This window comes from Tiliqua scincoides, chromosome 2 (assembly GCF_035046505.1).
Source record: "Tiliqua scincoides isolate rTilSci1 chromosome 2, rTilSci1.hap2, whole genome shotgun sequence".
In the NCBI taxonomy this organism is placed as follows: Eukaryota; Metazoa; Chordata; class Lepidosauria; order Squamata; family Scincidae; genus Tiliqua; species Tiliqua scincoides.
The window spans coordinates 126,384,267-126,408,249 of NC_089822.1; the positions used below are offsets into that span (position 1 = coordinate 126,384,267).

The following is a 23,983-nucleotide window of genomic DNA, read 5'->3' on the forward strand; positions in this document are numbered from 1 at the left end:
AATTTCTACCCTGGGGTATGCTCTGTTGCCTTCTAATTGACATGCATTCTTTACCTTTTTTGAAAGAGAGGCACTGAGCAAGAAGTGCAGAGATGGCAACCTGGTCACTGACTGGGATCTCAGGCATGGCATGTTTTCCCAGGGGAGCTTCTGCAGGTGCTGAAAGGGAGAAAGGATTGGGAATCAAGATCTCCACAGGAAGAGGCAACAGCTAAGACCATTCTATACTGCTAAATCAATGGTTGTGTTAAGGTCGTCAGCCCTGAATAGGCAAGAGACACTGTCTGCAACCTACCCTACCCAAAAGAACCCGGTTGATCATTTTTCACCTGGCCAGTGAAAGTGCAGCAAGTGGCACTTTTGAGTGCTGCTCATCAGGGGTGTGATTTTTGCCAGGTGAAAAGCAGCACATAAGCAGATCACTTCTCACCAGGAAGATCTCCTTCCATGAAATACAAGATGCTGCTTTTCTATTTTCCAAGCACAAGAAAACATGCCAGGCAAGAAGCAAACTCTTTCCTGCTGCAAGAAAATGGGAAGTGATCCAGGTGCAGCCCCAAGGGTGAGATATTTGCCCATCCTTGATGGAAATGCTCTTCACTCACTTTATGCAGTATTAGGACCAAATGGCCACTCGACATCTGACCAGTGCAGGATCCCAGTTTGTCCACTGCCTCCTGCAGAACATTCTGGGCTCTATGGGGCTGACTTGGGTTAAACCCCAATGCCAAGCATTGCACATCTTGTGGAGTCAAGAGATGTGAGCCTGTCAGCATAGCCTGTTAGGAGAGAACAGAAACTTAATGCATGCCACTTCTGCCACAGCAGTATCAGCCCATGCCACAATAGATTTTAGTCCTTGCACAAAGATACAATGAAGTATAAACTATTTTCTGTCAGGAAGTTGCAGGACATTCCCTGTGAGGGAATGTCAATGCACTTGAGGTTTTTCAGTTTAGAGAAAGGGCATGGGGTGGAGGGAAAATTACAGTGGTTTATTAAAATTATGAATTGTACAGAAAGAATAGTTAGAGGCATACAGGGTTACTCAAGTGAAATGCCCCCCCCACCCCTGCACTCTGCTAAAAGTCAATCACTTCATATCACCCATAATACACAGAGTGCACTGTTTTAAGATATGGGTGATGCCCACTCATAGAAAAGGAAACTTAAAAAGATTAATGAGATACTAGTCTTTCAGCTACATGACTACTAGTCTTGCAGCCCAATCCTAACTTGCCCTGAAGCAGGCAGGTCGATTGGCCTGCGTTGCATCCAAGGCCGGATTGGGGCTGAAAGCAGCTCAGCCAGGGGCAAGGGAAATTGCTTCCCCTTACTGCAGGTAAAGCAGCAGCAGCAGCCCTAAAGGAGCTACTTGGATCTGTGCCACCTCAAGAGGCAACACAAATCCAAGCAGCCTGGGACTGCCCGGTAATGGGGTTAGGATGCATCATAACAGCTGAATCTGCCTCCTGCTCCCCGCCCGTCTGCCCCTCTCAAAACACCTCTTCCATCTCCTCCCCAGACCCCTGCACCAGCCAAGATCGGTCAGCGCATTCTTACCTGGCCCCAACCTCTCGCTGACGCAGGGAGGCCAGTGTACATCTGTGCACTGGCCTATCTCCCCCAGGAGTGGTGCAAAAGTGCATGATGGCACTTTTGTGACACCCCTGGGTTGGCGAAGGGACTTGCATTGGCCCAGGGGCGCATTAGGATTGTGCCCTTTATTAGCCGTGATTGCCAAATAGGACCTCCAGATTCTGAAGCAGTGTACCTCTAAATGCCAGATGCTCAGGGCAAACAGGAAGTTACCATTATGCCCCATTTATGGTCTTCCCAGAAGCAGCTGGTTGCTGTTGGAAACAGGAGACAAACCCACCCAGGCTCCTCACCTTGAGCAATGCCAGATCCACTTCCTCACAGCCACACTCCCCAAGACGTGCCTGAAGGCAAGAGGCTTCCAGGACTAGGCTTTGGTCCTCACAGGCTGGCAGCAGAGCACCCCTCCAGCAGCCCAGCACATGCAGCTCCAAAGACTCTGTCAAAGCCTATGAAATGAAAAACAGAAAAAGGAGGTGGGGGAAAATAGTTCACTCCATCAATGACAGCCAGAGAAGAGGCAGAACAAGAGCAGCCTCTGCTCCCAGAAGTTCATATCCCATAGACTCTCATTTGCCACCACTGCCTGTCAATGTGCTAGCAAAGCCAAAGCCTGAAAGTTCTAGTTTTTGGCGGCAGGTTGAGAAAGTAGTGAATGAAAGCAATAGTTGTGAGCAACTGGTAAAGCAGCAAGAGTCTGACTCTAGGATACCAAGAGCTTTTCTCCCTAAAGCTATAGCTGCCACCTTGGAAAGCTTCCACTTTGCAATGAGCATCACCCCTCTTCTGCCTTGCTGATCTTTAGTTTTTCTTCTTGGCCTTAAGCCCAGAGGACCACTGCTCCACCCCCATCTTCTTCACTCCTTTTAGGCTGGATAAACCTCTCCACCTTCATTCTCTTGTCCAGTGCAATCCGGCCAAGCCACCACTCCTCCTTTTCTGTCAAGTTAGAAATCTCCTTCTGCTTCTGTAGGATGGCATCAAGCTCGGTGAGTGCCGCACTTAAAGGAACCTGAGAAATAAAATGGCCTCATGAAAAACCACACAAAAAACCACCATATTTGCCCCAGGTTCAGAAAGCCATTGAAAGTTTTGCTTCCTTCTGCCCTCACCTTGGCACGCATAGTCTGGATCTGGATGGTCACTGGGGTGGCATCCCTCTCTAAGCGTGTCAGCAAGAGGGTGTCCCCAACAGCTCCTGGCTGAATGCTCACCAGTGTCAATATACATACAGTAATGCCTGCGACAGGAATAGCAATGAGGACAGTTAAGAATTAGAGCCCTATGAGGATTACACCATCACAAGCATTAAAAAGGAACCTTATTTGCAGGAACCCTTGTTTGCAGAAACATGCAACGGGCACAATCACATCAGTTGTGCCCAATACCCAAGTTCAGCATGGATTTATTCTGCTCCATAGCACCTTCTCTTTGTGTCCCTCCACACCCCTTGAAGCTGAACATATTTCTCATTGTCTGACAAAAGGTCTTACAAACCTATTTTTAAAGCATATCTTGATGGATCCAACCCCAAATATGACCAGGATAGGACTCTGGGCAACTTCACTCTGCACCCACTTGTCTTTTGCCAGAAGTAAAAGCAAGCTTCCATGAGATTACAGGGCACTACAAACTGCCAAATCGTTAAGGGTTCCACTACAGTAACACAACTTATCTCTCCAGATTTTCTGCCACAGTAGCATAAAAACCTACATCCCTTAGAAAGACCATTGGACATCTACAGGCCTGTTCTACTATAGAAAGGAAACTGCCAAGTTGCTACAGAGCAAATGCTGTTACCTCTCACATCAAGTCAATCACATACCATGGGGGATTTGTTGCAGCTGTTCTTTGAAATTCTCCATCTCCAGATGTGTTGGGCTGGGACAGCTGAACTGGAAGAGTTTCTGTAGTTCCAAGAGATGCTGGAGCCGAGTATCAGCATTTCCATCTTTCAGGTTAAGTTTCTCCAGTTGCTTTGTTGTATTGTCTATGGATGCTTTCTTCATTTTGCTAAGGATGAAACAGGAGGTGTGTTGAAAGGAGACCAGTCATCGCATGAAAAAACCATTAGTGTGCCTGTCAAATTAGACCCGCGTACGGCCTCTACAGATCTCAGAAAGCCTCCTGGATGCAACTGGAATAAGGTTCTGGTTGTGTCCATAAGGTCCTCAGTGGGTCCTCCACATGCAGGTTTAGAACCCTCAGTGGGTCAAATCCGCAGGTTCTAAATCAACAGATAAGGAAGACTCACTGGGGACACATCCATTTCATACTAAAGAGATCCTGAGGGAAACCTTATTTCATGCCAGTTTCACTCCTGTGTACAAATCTGATACAGATCTTTTTCTGACATTGCATGCTGGGCACCACTATTGTGTCATGGTAAGTCACACTAAAGGCTTATATTTCCCACTGCCCTAGCATGGTTAATATAGTTGAACCCCCTACCTGCTTGTGATGAGCAAGAAAAAGCGGCCTTTGAAGGGCAAGAGAGCAGCCTCAGAGGAAAAGTTGTGGCAAAGAAGTGCTCCCTAGGATGCCATCTCACCTACCAAACTCAGATACTAAAATCTAGAAGTACACCTTTAAGAAGACACATTCTCAAGCTTTACGTACCCCTATGCCCCCTCATCCTCCCCTTTCCCCAGCAAGTTCTTACTTGAGTCTCTTGTGAATTGTGCTCATCATTCGATGTCGGAGAGTGACAGAGACCGACTCAGAAACCAGGTAGGCAGTAGCAAAGGGATCCTGGTTCCCAACACATAGTGCCATGAGTTGGCAGAGAGGGCTATAGAGGGCAGCAGGAGGATAATGCCCAATGGAATAGAAGGCAGCTTGCAACAAGTTATATACAGAATCCATGGACAAGTCTGCAAGAGTAAGAATAAGGATAGAAGAGAAATTTTTGGATTCAAAGGAAGGTTCAATCCAATCAAGCTATTTAGGCAGATTTTTAAGAAGTATGCAGAGGTCAAACATTGGCATGCTTACATTAGACATTAAGAGTTTCTGGACCTGGCTATAGCAGAGATGGAAGCACCATAAGGGTTCACTCCTAGCACATCTCTGCTGCAAAGGCTAAGTCAAGGGTGTACCCTTGCCCATGAAATACCCAGAGGGTAATTGCTGGGTTCAGGGCCAAGCTTTGTCCTCCTGAGCTTTCCCAGCTTGAAAGATTGCTGACTCTTTCAAGGTGAATATAGAATCAAAACCTGCTCCTTAACTACTGGCAACCCTAGTCCCGTGAACTGGGATGGGGGGGGAGAATAGCAGACTGATCATCAGTAAACACTGCAGTATATTCACAAGTGCCAAGGGTAACATCAACAGAAATAAAAAAATGAATTTTGGGGAATCCTCAAAAAACCAAAGAGGAATTCTGCAAGACTTCCAAGAGAAAATGCTAATCACAACTATATTGTAGTTTAACCAGAGTGTTGTGTCCCATGAAGCTCCTTACGCCCTTCCCACAGTCAGTAGAAGATGAAGAATTTTGCAAGTCAAGGGAATCTTGAGCACTATGTAGAATTTGCCTACATGGCCTAAACAGGTTGCAGAATTTGGCTATTTTAGCATAGAAGCTTGATTTGAAACATACCCAACACCCAGGGTCTGTTCAGACTCATTTAACCCATTTCTGCCCAGCCCACAGGTGTACACATTCAAACACTGTTGCATATATGCAATATTGGGCAGAAATGGCTTTTAAAAAGTGGAAACACTTTTTAAGAAAAGGGGATAAGGTGGATATGTGGAAGAAGAGTCACGGAAAGGTTCCTCCAAATCTTACCAGAAGCTGTATCCAGAGAAGTAGCAAGAGAGTCCAAGTTGAATAGGTCCTTGGAAACTCTCTTGCCTGCTGCCAGGAAACTCTTCTGCAAGTCACCACTGACATCTCGCCGGAGAACCTCTTGCTCCTCTTCTGTGCCATTTGGCCTAAGGAAAGGCTGCCTTCTCCTTCCTGTAGAAAGTCATGCCAGGTTATCACAGGTTGTTTCTGGAGTCTATTATCAGCACTGTGTAGATGTAGCTATTTCCATATAAGGACACAGTCTTCTCAACAAGAAAGTTAAGGCACTTCCAGAATATTATTCACAAAAGCTGGTGCCACAAAAGTATACTCTTCCCCCCCCCCCCAAAAAAAATATGTTAGGGAAAAATCTCAGCATTTAACACAAAGATCAGTAGTCACACTAGCAGTTGAACATAATTTCTAGTACAAGTGGGCTACAATGTTTTACATAGTCATGGGGTCCTTGTTTATGTATCTTATCATCTGAGCTTCTTCTCATCAAGCAAGAGCCTATTCTTTACACCCCTCATTTCAAAGCTTCTCTTGCAAATGTACAACCCCCTTCCCCCCACACACATACCCAAACTAACTATCTGCCCCCAATATAGCCTCATCAGCCAGCTCATTCCTAGGTTTCTGCTTGCCACTACTAGATTTCGCAAGCAGACAAACCTACCTTCAACCGCTTCTTCCTCATCAGAGCACCGGAAGAGCTCAAAGCTGTCCTCAAGCCCTTCTTCAATGGTCCTCAGAACCTCCTTTTCCTCTTCACTCTCTGTTTTAAGAGTCTTCTCCTCACAAGAAACTTTCAGAATGTCTTCTTGCTGCTTTCCTTGCCTGGCAGCTCTCTTGCTGCATGGCCTTCCACGGCGGGGTTTAGCATCTGCAATTTGGGAGCAGTCATCTGAAGAGCTAGCACCACATGCCTCCATTTTAGCATGGGTCATATTGGATTGCTTTCTGCTGGAGACTGCCTTCCGCCCTGGTTTGTGGGTGGTAGAGGAGAGCTCTTTGGCGGCAGGTAACTTGGCTTCCTGTTTAGTTTCTGGAGGATCTTCAAGGTCACTGTTGTCACTGAAGTGGGCCTGTGAAGACAGATATTTGGTGGCTCAAAACATTTGAGGTAAAAGCAAATTATCTCTACAGGGAACATAGTGCAGAGGAAACCTAAATGAAGAGGTAACAGATGGGGAAAAGGGAAACCAAGATGGACAAAGGTTTGGAACAATGCTTTGAGAAAACAGACTACAGCATTTGGGGCTTTAGGCTACAATCCTATCTACACTTTCCTGGTAGTAAGCCCCATTGACTATAATAGGACTTACATTTGATTTGACATGCATAGGATTGGGTTCTAAAATTTACAAAAAGGACGAGGCAGGGGCATAAAAGACATTTAGTAAGCTGTGAACTGTCTTGAGAAAGCATTTAACATCTCATGATACCAGAATTTGGTTTAACTAATGGAGCTGATTTGTAGTATATTAGAGATAAAAAACAAGAGGGGTTTTTTTTGGGGGGGGGGGGGTGCTGGCTGCTAGTAGACAGCTGATCATAAACTCAGCCTCTATGAATTTGTTTTATCCTCTTACCAGCAAGCACCGGCCAAGTACAACCTCTATATACAGAACAAGCATAACCCCAACAGCACATGACCATCACAATGATATAGTCAATTGGCCCTCTACTTCTGCATTGCCTTAAATGACATGAAGTGGCTCTTAGGCAGGAGACCTTCCCCAACTCTACTTGGAGATGCTAGAAATGGAACTCGGAAACTTTTGTATGTGCTCTGCTATCGAGCTACAGCCCCATTGTCTAAGGAGGACTATTATCCAACTATGCACAAAGCCATCTCATGATCGTATTGGGCTCTTCGCTGCTCACTACAATAGCCTGTTACCTTAAGTCGAGACTTTGTTCTCTTGGACACTTTGGGAGCCTTTGGAAGTTCAGCCTTCAGCCTTGGAGAAGATTCCTCAAAGACTACAAATGAAGTCTTGGGAGCGAGTGTTGGCTTGGCAGCAAAAGACTGGGTTGGCTTGGCAGTCCTACGAGTTTTCTGCATTGGGGTGAAGTGTTCTGTCAGTATCTTAACTGGAGGAAGTTCTGAATCAGAATCAACAAGGGCAAATGGATCACTGGAGTCACTCTCGGGCAAAGGCTTGGTCCCTTGGATTTTCTTAGGTTTTGCTTTCCGGTTAGGTCCCGACTGCCCCTGGGTTTTACTTTTTAGGGGCAGCGTAGCAGGTGTATTGAGCATCTTCTCTTCCGCTGGCAGCTTGTTTTCTTGGTTCTCATGGAGAACTAATGGTGTCTTCCAGAACCAGGTGCTAGAAAAGACATTTGCCATGCAAGCATCATGCTTGGAAGCTAACCCAGAGATAGTAGCTATAGCTTTGGTAAGCAGCAGGCTAGCCCTTTGGTATTCAGTTGCAGCCATTTGAGGTCCCTTGGAAGACAGCAACACCAAGCCAGCCTCCAGAAATTTCCACAGTTTCTTCTCCGGTTGACTGGTGTTCATGCTTTGTCTTGCCAGAGCCACATAGATATGGGCCACCAGATCATCAAGAAGTCCAACTACAGGCTGGTGCCGAACCACTGCCCTCTTAGCATTGCCTTGAGAAACACATGCCATCATGCTAGAGAGGCGCAGGGTCACAACAGCACACCGTTTCAGACTGACCTCAAGGAGATGCAGCCCTTCTACTCTGTTTCCGAGGGCCAGCTCGTCTTCTGCAGAGATGAACAACCAGTAGGGGCAGATGGCTGAAAGAACCACATCAGAGCACACTGAACAATTGCATGTTTCTGGGTGAGTCAAGAAGCTGGGGCGCTTCTTCAGCCTTGGCTTCAGCACTGGTGAAGTGGTCAGAGGGTTCTCCTTTTGCATGGAGACTGTGTCAACAAACTCAAGGGAGACTTCTCTCAAGAAAGGCTGCTCCTCTTCCAGAGGCTCTGAGCCCAGATCTCGAGGCTTCTTGCCCTTAGCTCCACCTTTCCTGGGCTTGATTGTTACATCGTTTTGTTCTGGTTTTGTTTCAAAAACTGGAAGCAGAAGAGAGAGTGGCTGGTTTAGCATGCATGTCTGGTTATCAAACTTAGCAGCAACCCTACTCCAGGCTTATGTGAATTCCCAAGTTCTCACCACTTCAGGACCTTCCACAGATCTGTGCTGCTCAGACTCCAAACACATTAATACTAAGCTTGTACACACATTTTGCTAACAAAATCCAACACGTATTCATATCAGTGGTTTAAGAACCTACACTCACATGCTTGGTTTACTGGCTTTCTACCTGCACTGTGGAACCAAACAAATTATGCTTAGAGTTGGATTGCCTTCCTTGGGTGTAAGTGTACATGAACAGGGGAAGCTGACTTATCAATGCATTGATCCATCTAGCTTAGCACTGCCTATAGGACTGAGCTCTTTGGAATTCCCCCCCCCCCCAGTGATTAAACTGGAAGCCTTCAGCTTGAAGAGTATGCACTTTAAAAGCATATACACAACAGGGACCAATGTGTGCATCTGTGGGCCAGGCAAAAATGGGTTAACACTGAGCCATGGATGCTCCAAATTTGGCATTATGAGAATTATGATGCCAATACCACTAACTGTGGAGACTAACTGGAAATGTTTTGGAAGCTAAAAGGGGCATTTAGCTGTTGGATGAGGTTTTATTGCCCTGTACAGCTTACTTTTGCTTTCCCATTGTGAAGAGTCTATCAATTCCCACAATCAATCCTTGTTTGTCCTTCCTAGAACTGTTATGATACATGCAGTAATCTTTAACTTGTATAAATTCTCCTGCCAAATCTATGTCAGTCCAACTCATGCCTGCCCTCTCAAGAGACTGCCACCCTCTCAGGCAAAAGTAATGAACAGGTTGATTTCTATCAGGAAGCAGCAACTGAGGTTTGCCTCTCCTTGCAATGAGAGATTAATTCCTAGAGCAGCCGTTCCAATGTTTTTCTTCTCATGGCACACTGACCTCTATGGTATTCATCTCTTATGATGTCACTTCCAGGAGACTCTTCCTGGTTCTGTGGCTCTGTTTCCAGGGCAACTGTCTGTAGTAATGAATTTTCTGTTCTCCTTCCTCTGCCAGCTCCTTCGAGCAGGCAGAGGCAACTTGTTACTACAGACAAATACCCTAAGAACAGGGTCACAGAACCCAGAAGAGTTCTTCAGTGATTTTCAACTGCTGTGCTCCAAACTCCTCGGCATACTAAGTTTAACTTGCTGCCTTTGAGTATGATGTTGTAAAGTGATGGCTCACCAGTGCCCGATTCAAGGAGAAACAAGACCTGCTCAAGATCTGAGCGACACAGTTCCAGATCGCTGCGCTTAAGCTCCAGTTCACTCTTCAAGACCAAGAAGCGAGCACACCTGAGAGGAGAGAACAGGAACACTTAGAGGAGCCTCAGCAGCAGGAAAGCAGCCTGCACTTCTCTGAAAATCATTCCAAATTAAATGCAGTGTCAGGTTTTAAAGCATGTTTCCTTAACTAGAAATGTGGTCTAAAAATAGACATTTGATTTGACAGTTTTGAAAAGGACACAATAGTAGGGTTGAAAAGCATCCAAGATCGGTTTTGCAACATTTGATGTGCAAGAGGCATCAGCTAACCAGTTCCCGCACCACAACCTAACATGCAGTACTGCATCAGAAGAGCTGGGGTCAAACACTACACAACTGTCATCAGGGCTATTTCCTTCTGGAAGCCTCATGTGCATGAGCCTCCCAGTCCAGACTGGAATTACAACACTTTGTCCCTGCTGTAGTCCCAGTGCAGATCTCTCTCCCACTCCCTTTCCCATGGGTACAGATTAAAGATAAAATAGCCTTGGCATGCTTGGTACAACATCAAGTGTAGTTTGTGCCCTCCCCACCCTCCAATTAACAGTGAGTTCATTCAGCGTGTAGTCTTATTGCCTTGCCTTCAGGGCCAACATTGCCATGGCAAGTTCAGCAGACTTGATTCACAAATAAGCAGAGTCTACAACCAGCATTCTTGGGTTGATACATTTGACAAGGAGCACACCGAGAACCACTTGGACTCCAGTTCTTGCCACTTCCTTTCCTGTGTTTCCACCCGCAGAAGACAGATGTGTTATAACGATAACTGTTCATCTTACCATCGAATTGACTGTAGCTTCATGGAGAGCTTGAGAGCTTCTAGGCAGAAAGCTTTAGCTTCACTTACAGTCTCTATTTTGCCAAGGAGGGAGACAAAACTCTCAGAACAGACAAACATGTCAGCCAGTACCTGCCACTTCTGCACCAGATTATCACCTGAGAAGGAAACAGATTTTTTTTTTTGAGGGAGTGGACAGTTAGGTATGAGAGCTGAAACTTCCATGCAGTCACCTTGCCCAAGACTTGTCACACTTCAGCATGCTAAATTCCTAGGGAGCTAATATTCTCTAGTATCAGTCTGGCATGACCTGGTGTGCTCACATATGATGTTGTATAATACAGGTGGCTTTTCTTGCAATTAAATATGGAGCAGATGCAGTCTGATGGAAGTTACATTTACACCATGCCTTTCTTCTATGATAAATCATCATATGTTCCCAGGTAGTCTCTCATCTAGGTACTAACCAGACCCATTAAGTTTAAGCAAAGCGACCGTATCACGTGCCTCAGTCTAGATCCTGGGATCATCCACTGGAAGGGGCTGAGCAACAAGTGAACTTACTGGAAGATCCCTTCAAGAGGTCAGCCATGGTTCTTGACCTTTTCAGAAGGTCTGCAAGATGGTGAATGAACAAACATTCCTTAGGAACAGAAGCGATTGCTTCTTTTCCTTATAATTACAGCTGAGAAACTGTACTATAATTACTAGCACAATTCAAATTTAGGGCTAGACAGGCTTGCTTTGGAGCCTATGGGTTATCAGTTGGATCATCCCTGGATTACAGGGATTGATTGATTTTGCTGTGAATTTGCATCAGTGGCATCTGATATGGGAATGCATGCTTCAGGTTTGCCACTGCCTATTGTTAAAGGCAAGAGAGCAAACTGTTTCAGCTTGCAGCCATTATCAATCTTGCTCAAGACATCACTGAAGCATGAGTCCCACTCCCAACTCTAATACACTAACTTAATGTAGGAGTAGGCTGAGTTGGTGCCTTAACCAAGCAAGAACACAGCACCCTTTATAAGTTGTGCAGACATTTGTCCACGTTTCCATATTTGTTCTGCTAATTATAGGATAGGGTGATGAGCTTTTGCCCTGACCAACCAAAAGCCTCCTTCAGCCACCTCTTAACCAGTTACTGCCTATGTGTTTTCAAACCTACCATTGCAGTCATAATGACAAGCAAAAGCAGTCAGTTTTCTTTCCTCCAGAGCAAGGAAACTGGATGCTACACTAGGATAATGTTTAACCCATTTCTGCCTATCCCACATGTGTACATTTGGTCCGTTGCATATATGCAATGTTGGGCAGAAAAGGTTTAAGAAAGAGGAAAAAAGGAAAGCAGGCAAATTATGTAGCCGAGTGCATTTTGATTACAAAATTGTGGGTTGTATAACCAATAATTTTACCATTATGCACCCTCCCCTCCAAAAAGGGTTAAAAGATGAACAAGTTCTTTTCTTTAAAAGCCTTATTGCTTGAGCTACTAGAGTACCATAATAGGTGAGGACTAGCAAATTGTGGGTTGTTTTTAACTGCATAACAAACAGCATGGCGAATGGCAGAGTCAAAGGTTTTGAAAGGTGGGATGGGATGAGGCACAAAATTTCATCTTAAGACCTCAACCAAAATGGTGGTTTATTGGAACCAGCACATGGAAGCAAGTTTCCAGCTATGTATCTTTGTGCTCCAATACAAGAAGATGTGAAGGACAAAGGATCTTAGGAACAGCAGGAATGGGCACACTGTACTAGGGGACAGTACTCATGTTTTACCGTAATCGACGAACTGTAGCTCTAGAACTTCTTTAGCAGACATCTCACTGCTAATCAGCGAGAAGTTCAAGAGGATGCTGCGGTAGAGTTTGTGTGCATCACTCAGAGCAGTTTCGGGGGTCTTCCATCCTGTATGGAAGCAGAAAAAGAGTATGGCATATTGGCCCTGTGGGTTTAAGACCTTTCAGCTTCAGGAAATCCTTCCTGAAAGGAATCCCTGCAAATCTGCAACATGATGCTGTAGATATTTATGAAAATGTCTAGTGCACATGCACAGATGAGAGGAGAGCAAGCCAAGCACACTGGGCCACTGGGGTGCATTAGAATGCACCCAATACTCCTCTAGGCTATGAATTTTAGGAGTCACAATATCTCCATCATGAAGTCTGCCAGTACTCATCTCAGCCCAAAACTCAAGGGCTCATTGGGAACACAAAGTCACTGCATTTGGATATTCTCAGCAATATTCCTTACAAGACTAATGCACTATGCTCCCCAGTAGATCAATATTTCCACAACATACAAGCAGTGTCAACAGTCTGTCAAAGGCTCAATCATTTTGACTACTTGGATGCAATTTACAACTATCAAGAATTGCAGACCATTAAGCAGTGCTGTCTAAGAATTGAGCCATCTCTCTTCCAACTTGGACTACAGGTGCTGCTCACCAGCCTATGGATGAAAGGAGACTCCAGAACAATCACTTTTATAATTTGGCACTTTTAAAAATGTCATATCCTGCCATTCCTCTATAAGGGATTACCATTATCAACAAGTTCCTGGCTACCCTCCTGGGCTTGCAAGATCTTCAAATCCTCCATTCATAGGCAGATGTATTAAGTGCAAGGTGGACCACAGATTAACACTGAGCAGAGGCATGTATGTTGCATACTTACCTTGGAGACAAAGTTTTTGCCTGAGTGTCTGTGGGAGGGTGGCAGGAGGTAGACCAAGATAAGCTGCTGCTAACTGAAGAGCGCTGGCTCGGAGCAGGTACCACACTTTAGATGGCTTTTGCAAGGCTTGGTGCTGTAGGATTTCTAGTAGCAGACAAAGGCCTTTTTCAGGCTGCCCATGAAAAAACAAAAGAGGATCAAATGGAGTGTCACTGACACGCAATTATCAGGAGAAGACTGCACACCATTCTTCAGAGAGAGTCAGTTATTATTCACAAGTAACCGCTGCAGAAAAACATTTCGGTTGATTGCTTACCACAGGAGAGTTTTCCTGAAAGTCAAGGAGTTCGTTGCATGCATGGGTGGGCTTCAAACTGGAATAGTCCAGCTTGACCTGGCACTCTGCCACCACTTTTTGAACATATCCAAAATATGTTTTTTAAAAAAGCATGAAAACAACTTCAAGATCAGGGCTAGCAAAAGTAGAAAGCCAAGAGGTTCCAGGTAAAGTTCAGTAGTAAATGCACTCTGTCTCCCATAACAGAGATACTTGCATAGAGCATGAAAAAGAGGCAGTTAATGGAATCGCAAGGTACAGACCCAGTTTTCAGAAGTATCACATTTCTCCCCTGCCCTACTTCTACTGTAGAATCCTATACGGTTCCCCCCTCCCCCCGTTTTATTAACACAAACTCTCCAGGAGCCAAATTAGGCAGATCCTTAGAAGGAGTAATTCTCTACGTTCAGAGAAAACTAAGGACAGCTCATTCATACAATTCCCAGGAGCTCTGCACTAGAAATACAGAGGTATGCAATGTGTAGAGATGTTGAGTTGGTTTGGAGAACATACAATTGCCCAACCAATTCTATACAATAAAGGACGTACATGCATGCAACTTCTGCCCTCCCTTCTGAGGACAGTTCAGACATGCTCTGCAACTCTGAGTGGCAGGGAAGCTGTTGTCCAAACTGCCCTCCTACAGACGTTGATAGACCTACTTTTAAAGTAGTGTTTTCAGCACAAGTAGAAAGAGCATTTTAGACAAATCCTCCCCCCACCATGCAGTTATGGTAAATGCCCCAAGTTCTCCCAGCAGCTGGGCCAGGTGTGCCTATACTGCAAGCAAACACACACACACACACACACACACACACACACACACACACACCCCCATCATATGAAACTGGTTGGGCAACCAAGTAGTGTCTGAACTGGCTCCTTGAACACCAGAGCAGTGATTTTCAACCTTTCATTTCATGGCACACTGACAAGGTGCAAAAACTGTCAAGGCACATCCGTTTGACAAGGTACACCGCACTGCCAGTGGGGATCTCACATCCCCCAAAGGCCCTACTAATAAATGACCCTCCCCCAAACTCCCATGAGGACCATTCGCGGCACAAGGTGCCACAGCACAGTGGTTGAAAAAAAATCCCTGTACCAGTGGGTAACCCATTCACAATGAGTGACTGAGTTTCTTGCCAGGATAATTCACTAGTGCAGTTCATTCCTAGATTACACCAAGGAAAGAATGAGATATTTGTTCCAGATACATAATATGCTTGTGAGTGATCAGACAGTGACCTGCGCTTTAGGAGGGGAGACAGCATTTTCACATTGCTTTGGAGTCTCTTCCCCTTGGCATAAAATGCAGCTCCAAGTTTTTTGGCCTCTGTTCACCAATTTCAGTGCGATATGATGCATAAGGCAGCCGCGTCCAAAGATACCTTGTTGTTGACCAAGCACAGCTTACTCTGGAGCACAGCTAGTGTTAGATCTGTCAGCAAGCAGGAACTATTACTTTTGTCAATATCTTGTAGGCAAGTTTCAGCTTCCTTTAAGGTGGTCTAGAACAGTACAGAGAACAGACAGCATTACTAAGGGGACAAAACATCCACTAGAACAGCAGGGTTTGGCAAGCAGCTTTAGCAGAAGATCGTGAGACAGTTGACAAGCATCAGGGACATAGAACTGATTTCATCTGCATGCTCCAAAATTGGTAGAAATTCTCACATTTCAGAGACTTGTACTCCGATGCAATGATCTATTGGTGGTAACTGTCCTTAAAGTGGAAGCCAACATGGTTGTGAACCTTAAGAAATCATAGCTCAGTGGCAAAGCATACACTTTGCTTGTATAGAGTCACAGGTTTAATTCCAGACATTTTCCGTAAAAGGATTTCAGGTGACAGAGCTGGGAAAGCCCATCAACAGCGAGTGCCAGTTAGTGTGTGCTGGGCTAAATGGATCATGGATCCATCTTGACACAGGGCAGCTGAAACATCTATATTGCTACAATAGTGAACCCTCAATTTAACAAGCCTTGATTTAACCGACTTTGGAAACAATGGACATTTTCTGCTTCATTAAAAATGAGTTATGCATGCATGTCTCTTTTAAATGCATTTGTTATCAACACTTCTTGCCCCCATTGAATCAAGGGTTCACTGTATATCCAGGATATCTTAAGGACAACTTCCTTCCATAAGAGGCTGTCCAGATGCTTCATTCAAAAACCAAGTCTTTAAAGTCGGACGCCACCTAGAGTGCAACACATTAAGAAATGTGATAGGGTCTTTCTGACTGCAGTACCCAGATTGTGGAGCTCCCCTCTCAAAGTATATCCACATGTTTGCCTGCTAGTGACCTCATTGTACGGAGTCAAAATTCACCTTTTCTGGAAAAGTCTTTGCATGGTTGCATGCATTGATCAATGCATGATTGACATGACTTCATTTTGTCAAAATAATATATTTTGTTTCTTGATTACATGGCTTTAAGTTATACTATTGTAAGATACCTGACTATTGTAAGATATCTGGAGCATTTTCTGGAAATGGAGAAATATTTTAATAAAGTCTCTGTACTGGTTTGGTATCAGGGGAAAAATTGTAAACTTTTCACTGTAAAGATCACCAACTCCTAGTGATCTTTCACTGTTTTTAAGATGCCAACCTAAATGGAGAAGCCTGGCCTCTTGCTGCTTTAGTTTTGCTTTCTACCTCCCACCTCCCACTCAGAACAGTAAAAGTATACAAGCCCCGCAAGAAGGCCTATTCTTTGGATTTCGCTGGTGGATGAGGAATTGATCAGATGTACCCCAGAACTTGTCCCACTGGACTCAGTTCACTGCTGTCTAGAATGACTAGCACACTGAAAGGATGCTGTTCACAAACTCTTTTGCCAATGAATCACCAATGTGTAGCCATTCCTTTATCTAATGCATATACAGGTGTGTGCCACTTAACCTTCCACTTAATGACAGGTGGTGGTCATATACAATGGTGGTCAAATCACAAAGAGGCTCTTAATGAGGCAGTCAGGACTCCCATAGCCTACAGCAGAGTGTCTGTTTACACAGCAAAGAAGCTCTTAATGCAAAGAGGCAATCAGTCTTCAGTGGCTTGTGCAGCCAGTTAGTTTCTGGCAGGGAGTGTCTGTTTACACAAAGGCACTAGATTGGGCTGAATGTTTGCTTAACAACCTAATCACATAACAATGGAGACTGGAGAACATATCCCCATCATTAAGTGGCACACAGCTGTACACTGTATGTTTTTACTTATTTCTTATTCCGTATATCAACCTACGCCGGGGACTGGACAGGGGGAGTGCGTCCCTGTTGGTCCTGCTGGACCTCTCGGCGGCGTTCGATACCATCGACCATGGTATCCTTCTGGGCCGATTGGCCGAGTTGGGAGTTGGAGTCACTGTTTTGCGGTGATTCCGCTCCTACTTGGAGGGTCGGTCCCAGATGGTGGTGCTGGGGGATGCCTGTTCGACACCCTGGCCATTGAGGTGCGGGGTGCCGCAGGGTTCAATTCTGTCCCCCATGCTATTTAATATCTACATGAAACCGCTGGGAGAGGTCATCCGGGGGTTTGGAGTGGGGTGTCATCAATATGCTGATGACACCCAGCTCTCTCTCTCCTTTCCTCCAGACTCCAGGGTGGCGGTTGAGGGCCTGGAGCGCTGTCTGGAAGCAGTGAGGATCTGGATGGGGGCTAATAAGCTGAAGTTAAATCCGGATAAGACAGAGGCTCTCCTGGTTCGGAAATCCTCGATGCAGGTACTGGACTATCGGCTTGCTCTGAATAGGGTTGCACTCCCTCTGAAGGAGCAGGTCCGCAGCTTGGGGGTCCACCTGGATTCGCAGCTGCTCCTGGATTTACAGGTGGCGGCTGTGGCTAGGGGGGCCTTTGCTCAGCTTCGGCTGGTGCGCCAGCTGCGGCCGTACTTGGATCGGGCAGACCTGGCCACAGTGATCCATGCCATGGTGACATTGAGGTTAGATTATTGTAACGCGCTTTATGTGGGGCTGCCCCTGAAGATGGTTCGGAAACTGCAATTAGTGCAGAATGCGGCGGCCCGTGTGGTCACTGGAGCTAGGCGGTTTGACTCTGTCAGCCCGCTTCTCCGGGGGCTGCATTGGCTGCCCATTCGTTTCCAGGCCCAATTCAAGGTGCTGGTTTTGACCTTTAAAGCCCTATACTGCTCTGGGCCAGGGTATCTCAGAGATCGCCTACTTCCGTACAATCCGGCTCATCCTCTTAGGTCATCAGAGAAGGCCTTTTTACAAGTGCCGCCGCCTAAGGAGGTACGTGGGGCGGCGGCAAGAAATAAGGCCTTCTCAGTAGTGGCACCAACATTATGGAATTCCCTTCCCCTTGACTTGAGAATGGCTCCCTCTCTTGAGACTTTTCGGCGAGGCCTGAAGACATTTTTGTTTAAAGAAGCCTTCTGAGTGCATGGCCTTTTTAAACATCTTTTCTGTATCTCTTTAGTATTTTTACAGGCCTGATTCCTCTGATTTGCTACGTTTTGCTCTTTTTATCTGACTTTTTATCTGACCATGGTTTTTATGGGTATATGTTAATGTGTTTTTAATATGTTTTTATTTGTGGTGAAATTATGTTTTTAATCTGTTTTTAATATGTTGTGAGCCGCCCTGGGTCCCTTTGGGGAGAAGGGCGGCATATAAATAAAGTTTAATAATAATAATAATATCAATAGAAAGAATAAGACTTAATACACTGTTGTCTGGCTGTCTTTGGCTGCACTTTGAAGCTAAGTGCCACAGAGTCTGACAGAACCAGCCTCTGATGTCAAGACAGTCTCTGTAGGTGGACAATGGTTTACTGAAATAATTCTGTTACCTGCTACTTCATGCTTACCTCTGCATAACTGGGACATTCCAGAAGGAGGAATAGTTTGGCAATCTGGCATAAGGAGTTAGTCATCCCAACAGAGTCTTTAAGTGCATAAGAGAGTCTTGTGATAAGGAAGTAGGTTTCCATGGCCTGTAGAGGCTGTAGAGTAGGAGAAAGGAAATAGAAATACATAAGGGTGTGAAGACCAGATGTTGCTGTAGAGCAGACATGACCAGCTTTTGATATCTGGAGAATTCAGTGGCTCAGAATGATTAAATAATGCCTTCTTGGGGAGTACCGAGAAGTGTTCATGTACATTCCTGTAGGAGAAAGCCTGGTTCTCTCCATTGCTGCAGCATGGGTTACACATTTGAGGAAATGGTATAACAAGAAAAAAAGTTGAGAAATGAGACAATTGGGCAGCCTTTTCAGAGACAGCATGCAACCAAGGGGTGCTTTTCCAATGTCATTTTCTTCTGTGAGAACTAAGTGCTCCTCTAGCTACCCTTGCCTCTTTGGGGTAGTAATGGGGCAGTTCAGAGCATGTACCACCATACTTCAATAGCCCCAAGTTTTGGCCTTCCCACCACCACATAGGTTAGAGCAGAGGTCTCCAAACGTTTTGGCCAGAGGACCACATCAAATATCTGGAACAGTGTCAAGGGTCGGAAAAATAAGTTTTAAAGTACATTAGAGACAGAACTTAGACAAATGAGCCCATTCATTCATTCAAAGTTCCAGGGTTTCTCCAAGCACACACCACAGAAATGAAGTACACAAACGTACTCCTATTCCCCCACCCCACAAGAAGCTTACTTAAATGTACAGGAATAAATAACTGAGAACCAACACATCACAGTAAATCCCTGGAGCATGTTCCAAGAGCCATGAAGTCCTCCCCGACCCTTAGAAAGCCTAAGGCCTTCAGAGGGCCCAAGAACATCACTTCCGGTTTTGGGGATTTTTAGACCTTTAGAAGATGTTCGGAGGGCTGGGGAGGCTGTGTGTAGTCTCCCTGGCTTTCAGAACACCCTCTGGATGCAACTGGAACAAAGCTCCAGTCACATTTGGTTGAGCAGGCCAGAGGCTTGCAGAAGACCAGAGATTTGCAGCAGGTTGGATAGAGGCTTGCCATAGGCCATCTCTGGCCCTGGGCCGGGGTTTGGAGACCCTGGGGTTAGAGGGAGGAAAGAATGAATCAATACTCTCCCCCCCCCCCCACAAAGCACATCACATCCTCTTTAAAGTGTCCTTCAGGAAACACTTTGGCCAACATACTCATGTGCAATGCTAGAATTGGATTGACATGTTTGTGGCAGATACCACCAAAATGACAATGATTCATGCTCCCTGTCCCAGTTGTAAATTGTCTCTCTAGGACAGAGGCCTGAGGAGGGGGCAGGGCAAAATCCCAGGGCTCAGGCTGCGACAAAACTATACAGTAACATCTAGTTTGTAGGAAAATTTAGGAAGGGGGGGCCCAATCAGGCTTCTTGCCACCGGCCCAATCCCAGCTCTCAGTGGCCCTGGCAGGACTTTGAGGTGGGGGCAGAAGGATGTTTTTATGGGCACTTTTACAAGGCGACATGCAGTTCCTATCCGCAGTTTTCATCCTACTGTTCTGAGGATTTTCAGGGCAGTCCCCTCCAAATGAAGAGGCAAGAGAGATTACATGCCAGAAATCCAGGTAGCAAGAGATAAAAGAGCAACATTCAAGGAAGCTGAAGGGCAATCAAAATTTATGGACTTGTACCACGCAGCATGCAGAGATCTCATTACCTTTCCCATCATTCTGTACAGAGCTGCCATGAGGTGAAGGGACGCTGATGTTTGCTCAGTGCTACGCACAGCTGGGATCCTTCCTTGGGACAGGAGTGGCTTCCACAAGGCAAGGGCATCGTCCAAGCACTTAGACTGCACTGAAAAAGGAGTCCAGATAAAGTTTACCAGCTCTCCAGTCATTTTATTACCAACCATTATTTAAAGTTTCCACCATATTTCTTAAATTTTCCTCCTTGCAGTTAAGTGACTGTTAAGTGCATTTGCACAAAATGCCAAAGCCAACTGCAACTTTTGCCTGCTCTTGACACAAAGACAGCCCTGCAGCATGGAGTAGTTTGAGGGCCATTATGGGGCAGTTAGATATGCATTTGATTAAAGAGCAACATAGAGTCAAAGCCATCTTTCAAGGATGACATAAGATACATGCAAAGAGGGGAGGGGAGGGCATTCTCCGACAGTGGATGCACAATAAATGGCAATGTGAGCAATTGTCTTTGGAGGGCTATCTACTTTAACCCAGTTAAGCATGAACACATATGTGTATTAATGTGTGGAAAATGCTCCGTGAAGTAGAAGGGCCTCTTGCAGTCCTGTCATCCGTTATAGACAAACACAGATGCCCCAGTACAACAACATTCCTCACCAGAATCTGCAGACAGGTTAAATGCAATGCCGAGATACAGAAACTGGTCATCCTGGGATTTATCCTCATAGCCAAGATCATTGGTTTCAAAGCCTTCGAGGACTTTAGAACCCTTTTGCCCCCAAGTGTGAGCATTTTGGGCCCTCTGCTCTTGCTTGATGCTCTGTATTTAAAAAGGAAAATATGCTCTGTAAGACCTGTACAGGTCACTCAGGGTTACCCGTTTCTACTTCCAGTGTCCAAAATGAGGGTAGAGGCACATATGCACAGCCTAGAACAAGAGGGTCACAGATGACTACCATCATAGCCCACATAGCTCATATGCATGCCAAGAAGTTACTCCAAGTTTAAAAACTGCCCTCTCCGCAGCAGATTCTGTTTTGTCAATATCAATTCATACAGGACAGTGGCGATATGGGAGTGATTCCCCAATGGCATCATACCATGCTGCACCTATGAGATGGGATGAACAATGCAGTTCTTCTATATACATTGCTCATATGGAGACCACTCATCTGGTAAGAGATGAGGTCATTCAATCCCATCAATACAGTTCAGTATTCAAAGCAGCCTTCAACAAGCCAAATGAAAACAGCTCCTATGCCACTGCAGTGATCTACAAGTGTGCCCAGAGTTGAACTGGAAGCAGCAGAGATACCCTAGCCAACAACACTTGATTACTAGCACAATGGGATCTGCCCCATCCTGTCCATCTTTGCTATAGAGGGGACCCACGTCTTTAGGAATCCAGCACCAAGACTGCACCCTCACACAGGTTCCCCTAGAATAAGATTCTCCATGAGGTGGAAGACAGGATGTGTGCCTGTCCAGGGGGAATAAACAATACAGAAGGCACATTCTCCCAACCACCATCTGCAAAGACATGCAACACAGTTGGCCTTCACTCAGGTACATAAAGCTTAGCAGTGGTGAGAGGTGGCACTGGCAGAAGATGCTACAACTGCCTAAATGAGGAGCTATTTGCAAACTTATTTTGATGTATAGCTCATGGCTGAGTGTTAAATACATTAGCAGACTGTACCAAGAACCCTCAGGGTAGCAGTAATGTTTTAACACAGGCACTGGTCTTCCAACAAAATACTCACCTGAATCATAACTTTAGTATCACAGCTAATCTACCCTACCACTCCTAGGATAAGTCTGAGTAAAAAAAAAACAAGGTTTCTGACCCTCATGGTTGCAGAGGTATGCTTGAATACATATGGGCAAAGCCTGACAAGGTCTCAGAAGCTTCATGGCCTGAAAATTTTAGCACCTTGCCCCTTACTCATGACTAGTACACAGAATGAAATTTGCATAACTCTGCAATAAGAACAATTTGAATATATTCATACCCAAGTCAGAGAATTCAGCTTCACTTAAGCAACAAGTACACATAGCCCCAATTGTCAGCTGTAGCATCCTGTGCCACTTTGTTTACTGCTACACACCTCATGCATTTTGTCTTCAATTGTGCAGATATAGAGCCACAGAAGGGCTTGGGCCTTGTCATCCTGGAGCTGCTCTTCATTCTGGGGCGTTTTAGACTCAGAGTCCAATAGGCGCAGGGCTTCACGTACAGAGTCTAGTGCAGAGCTACAGAAGACATTTGAGTTCAGTCATCAATCACAATGCTCTTTTGGGGAGAGTTGCAAGACTCATTACGCAGAGCACACAAACACATAGCAGCTTGACCCAGACATAAACCAGGATTTCGCACAGCAACCAAAACCTGCACTGCCTGAAGACGTTTCTTATATAGAGATGAAGGGTGTGCACATTTTCTCCTTCATAGCTGTTTTTCAGATTTTGCTGCATAAACTCAAGCCTTATCCAAAGCTGGGGCTCCTGCCACATCACTACTCCATTCTACAAAAAGCATTATGGGTTTTGTTAATTCAAGAATGTGTTATTGAAATACAATTAAGGTGATGCTAAATAGGCACTTGATAGAAGTCTGGTTTTAAGCACACAATTAACTTTCCTTTCGTGGCCTTAACCACAGTTCTCCTACAGCATGTTGATATGTACCACCATCAATTTTAAGTCAAGTTACTTAGGGTTCAATCCTGTCTAACTTTCCATCATCAGTGCAGCCGCAATACAGCCCCAAGGTAAAGAAAATAATGTTCCTTTTCCTTAAGGAGGCCTCCATGATTGCTCCACTAACACAAGATACAGTGCATGCCCCATTGGCACAGCCACATCAGTGCTGGAAAGTTGGATAGGATTGGGCACTTAGTCTAGTTAATCTTCAGGATTAGGTTCACATGAAGATGCATTACATAAGAAAAGACTTGTGCAGCACCTTAACAAAATTCCAGCATTAAACTTTTGTGGACAAATCACATGAATGCACCAGGCACATAATCTAAACTGCTTACCTCTTCTCTTCTGCAAGATGCACACTCAACTACAGGTCAGGATAGCAGCACCAAACAATACTGGTCACTCACCATTCTGTCTGTTCGCTATAGTCATGATAACACAGCACTTGAGCTAGTTCGGTCAGGATCACAGCCCGTTCATGGACCCAACTGCTTCCTTCTGAGCATATGTCCAGCAGGTCACAGATGACATTGAAGCGCTCTTGGCCAGTATCTACCCGCACAGCCTTGTAGGCCTTTAGTTCCTCCAGCAGCACTTTTAGAAGGATTTCAGCAGGTAAACTATAGTCTTCCAAGCCTTCCTTCAGAGTCCTTTGGTCAATATACAAGACAGTCAAGAATACATGTTAGAACAAAGCCAGAGTGGAAGGTATGGGTTCGAGAACACGACATTGCTTTGCTTGATCAAGCCAAAGCTTATTTAAAGCACAATGCGAACAAGAACAGAATCCCCGAAGATGCTGAAGTTGGACTGTATATAGGTTTCTATTACTAGAGCACTCTCTGGACAGTTCCATAATATCCCTTAGGAGTCTGTGTGTGCCAAAAACTCCCTAGAGCTCTGGAGGCAACTGGGTGTGCCTGTGTACATACTGAAACTAAAGTTCTAGTAGGCACACACCTCTAATAATTGAATGGATGCATGGTAGTAGGATTGTGCCTGGTCACTCAAGTATGCCTGCCCCACCTCAATGCTCAGTTTCGAACAGTCCCAATCTGGAAAGTCAAGGATAGAACAGGTCAAACCTACACAATATGAGAACGAACACTTAAGGGGAACTATGGCAGGAAGAAACAAAAGCAGCAA

The 23,983-nt window shown here is 45.2% G+C and overlaps 1 protein-coding gene across 1 annotated transcript in view; it reads right to left on the reverse strand.

Annotated features, from left to right (window-relative positions):
- Positions 1–23,983, reverse strand: part of ESPL1 (extra spindle pole bodies like 1, separase) — a 39,085-nt gene that overhangs the window by 4,921 nt on the left and 10,181 nt on the right. Inside the window, exons 7-26 of the mRNA XM_066615942.1 lie at positions 23,245–23,487; positions 22,240–22,384; positions 20,789–20,951; positions 20,143–20,282; positions 18,388–18,522; positions 14,942–15,061; positions 13,214–13,385; positions 12,318–12,446; positions 10,538–10,694; positions 9,679–9,788; positions 7,299–8,443; positions 6,068–6,480; positions 5,393–5,556; positions 4,262–4,472; positions 3,425–3,612; positions 2,712–2,839; positions 2,489–2,611; positions 1,893–2,048; positions 606–779; positions 55–159 (exon numbers count right to left, since the gene is read on the reverse strand). Coding sequence (XP_066472039.1) covers positions 55–159; positions 606–779; positions 1,893–2,048; positions 2,489–2,611; positions 2,712–2,839; positions 3,425–3,612; positions 4,262–4,472; positions 5,393–5,556; positions 6,068–6,480; positions 7,299–8,443; positions 9,679–9,788; positions 10,538–10,694; positions 12,318–12,446; positions 13,214–13,385; positions 14,942–15,061; positions 18,388–18,522; positions 20,143–20,282; positions 20,789–20,951; positions 22,240–22,384; positions 23,245–23,487 — 4,321 coding nt within the window. The remainder of the gene's footprint in view (positions 1–54; positions 160–605; positions 780–1,892; positions 2,049–2,488; positions 2,612–2,711; positions 2,840–3,424; positions 3,613–4,261; positions 4,473–5,392; positions 5,557–6,067; positions 6,481–7,298; positions 8,444–9,678; positions 9,789–10,537; positions 10,695–12,317; positions 12,447–13,213; positions 13,386–14,941; positions 15,062–18,387; positions 18,523–20,142; positions 20,283–20,788; positions 20,952–22,239; positions 22,385–23,244; positions 23,488–23,983) is intronic.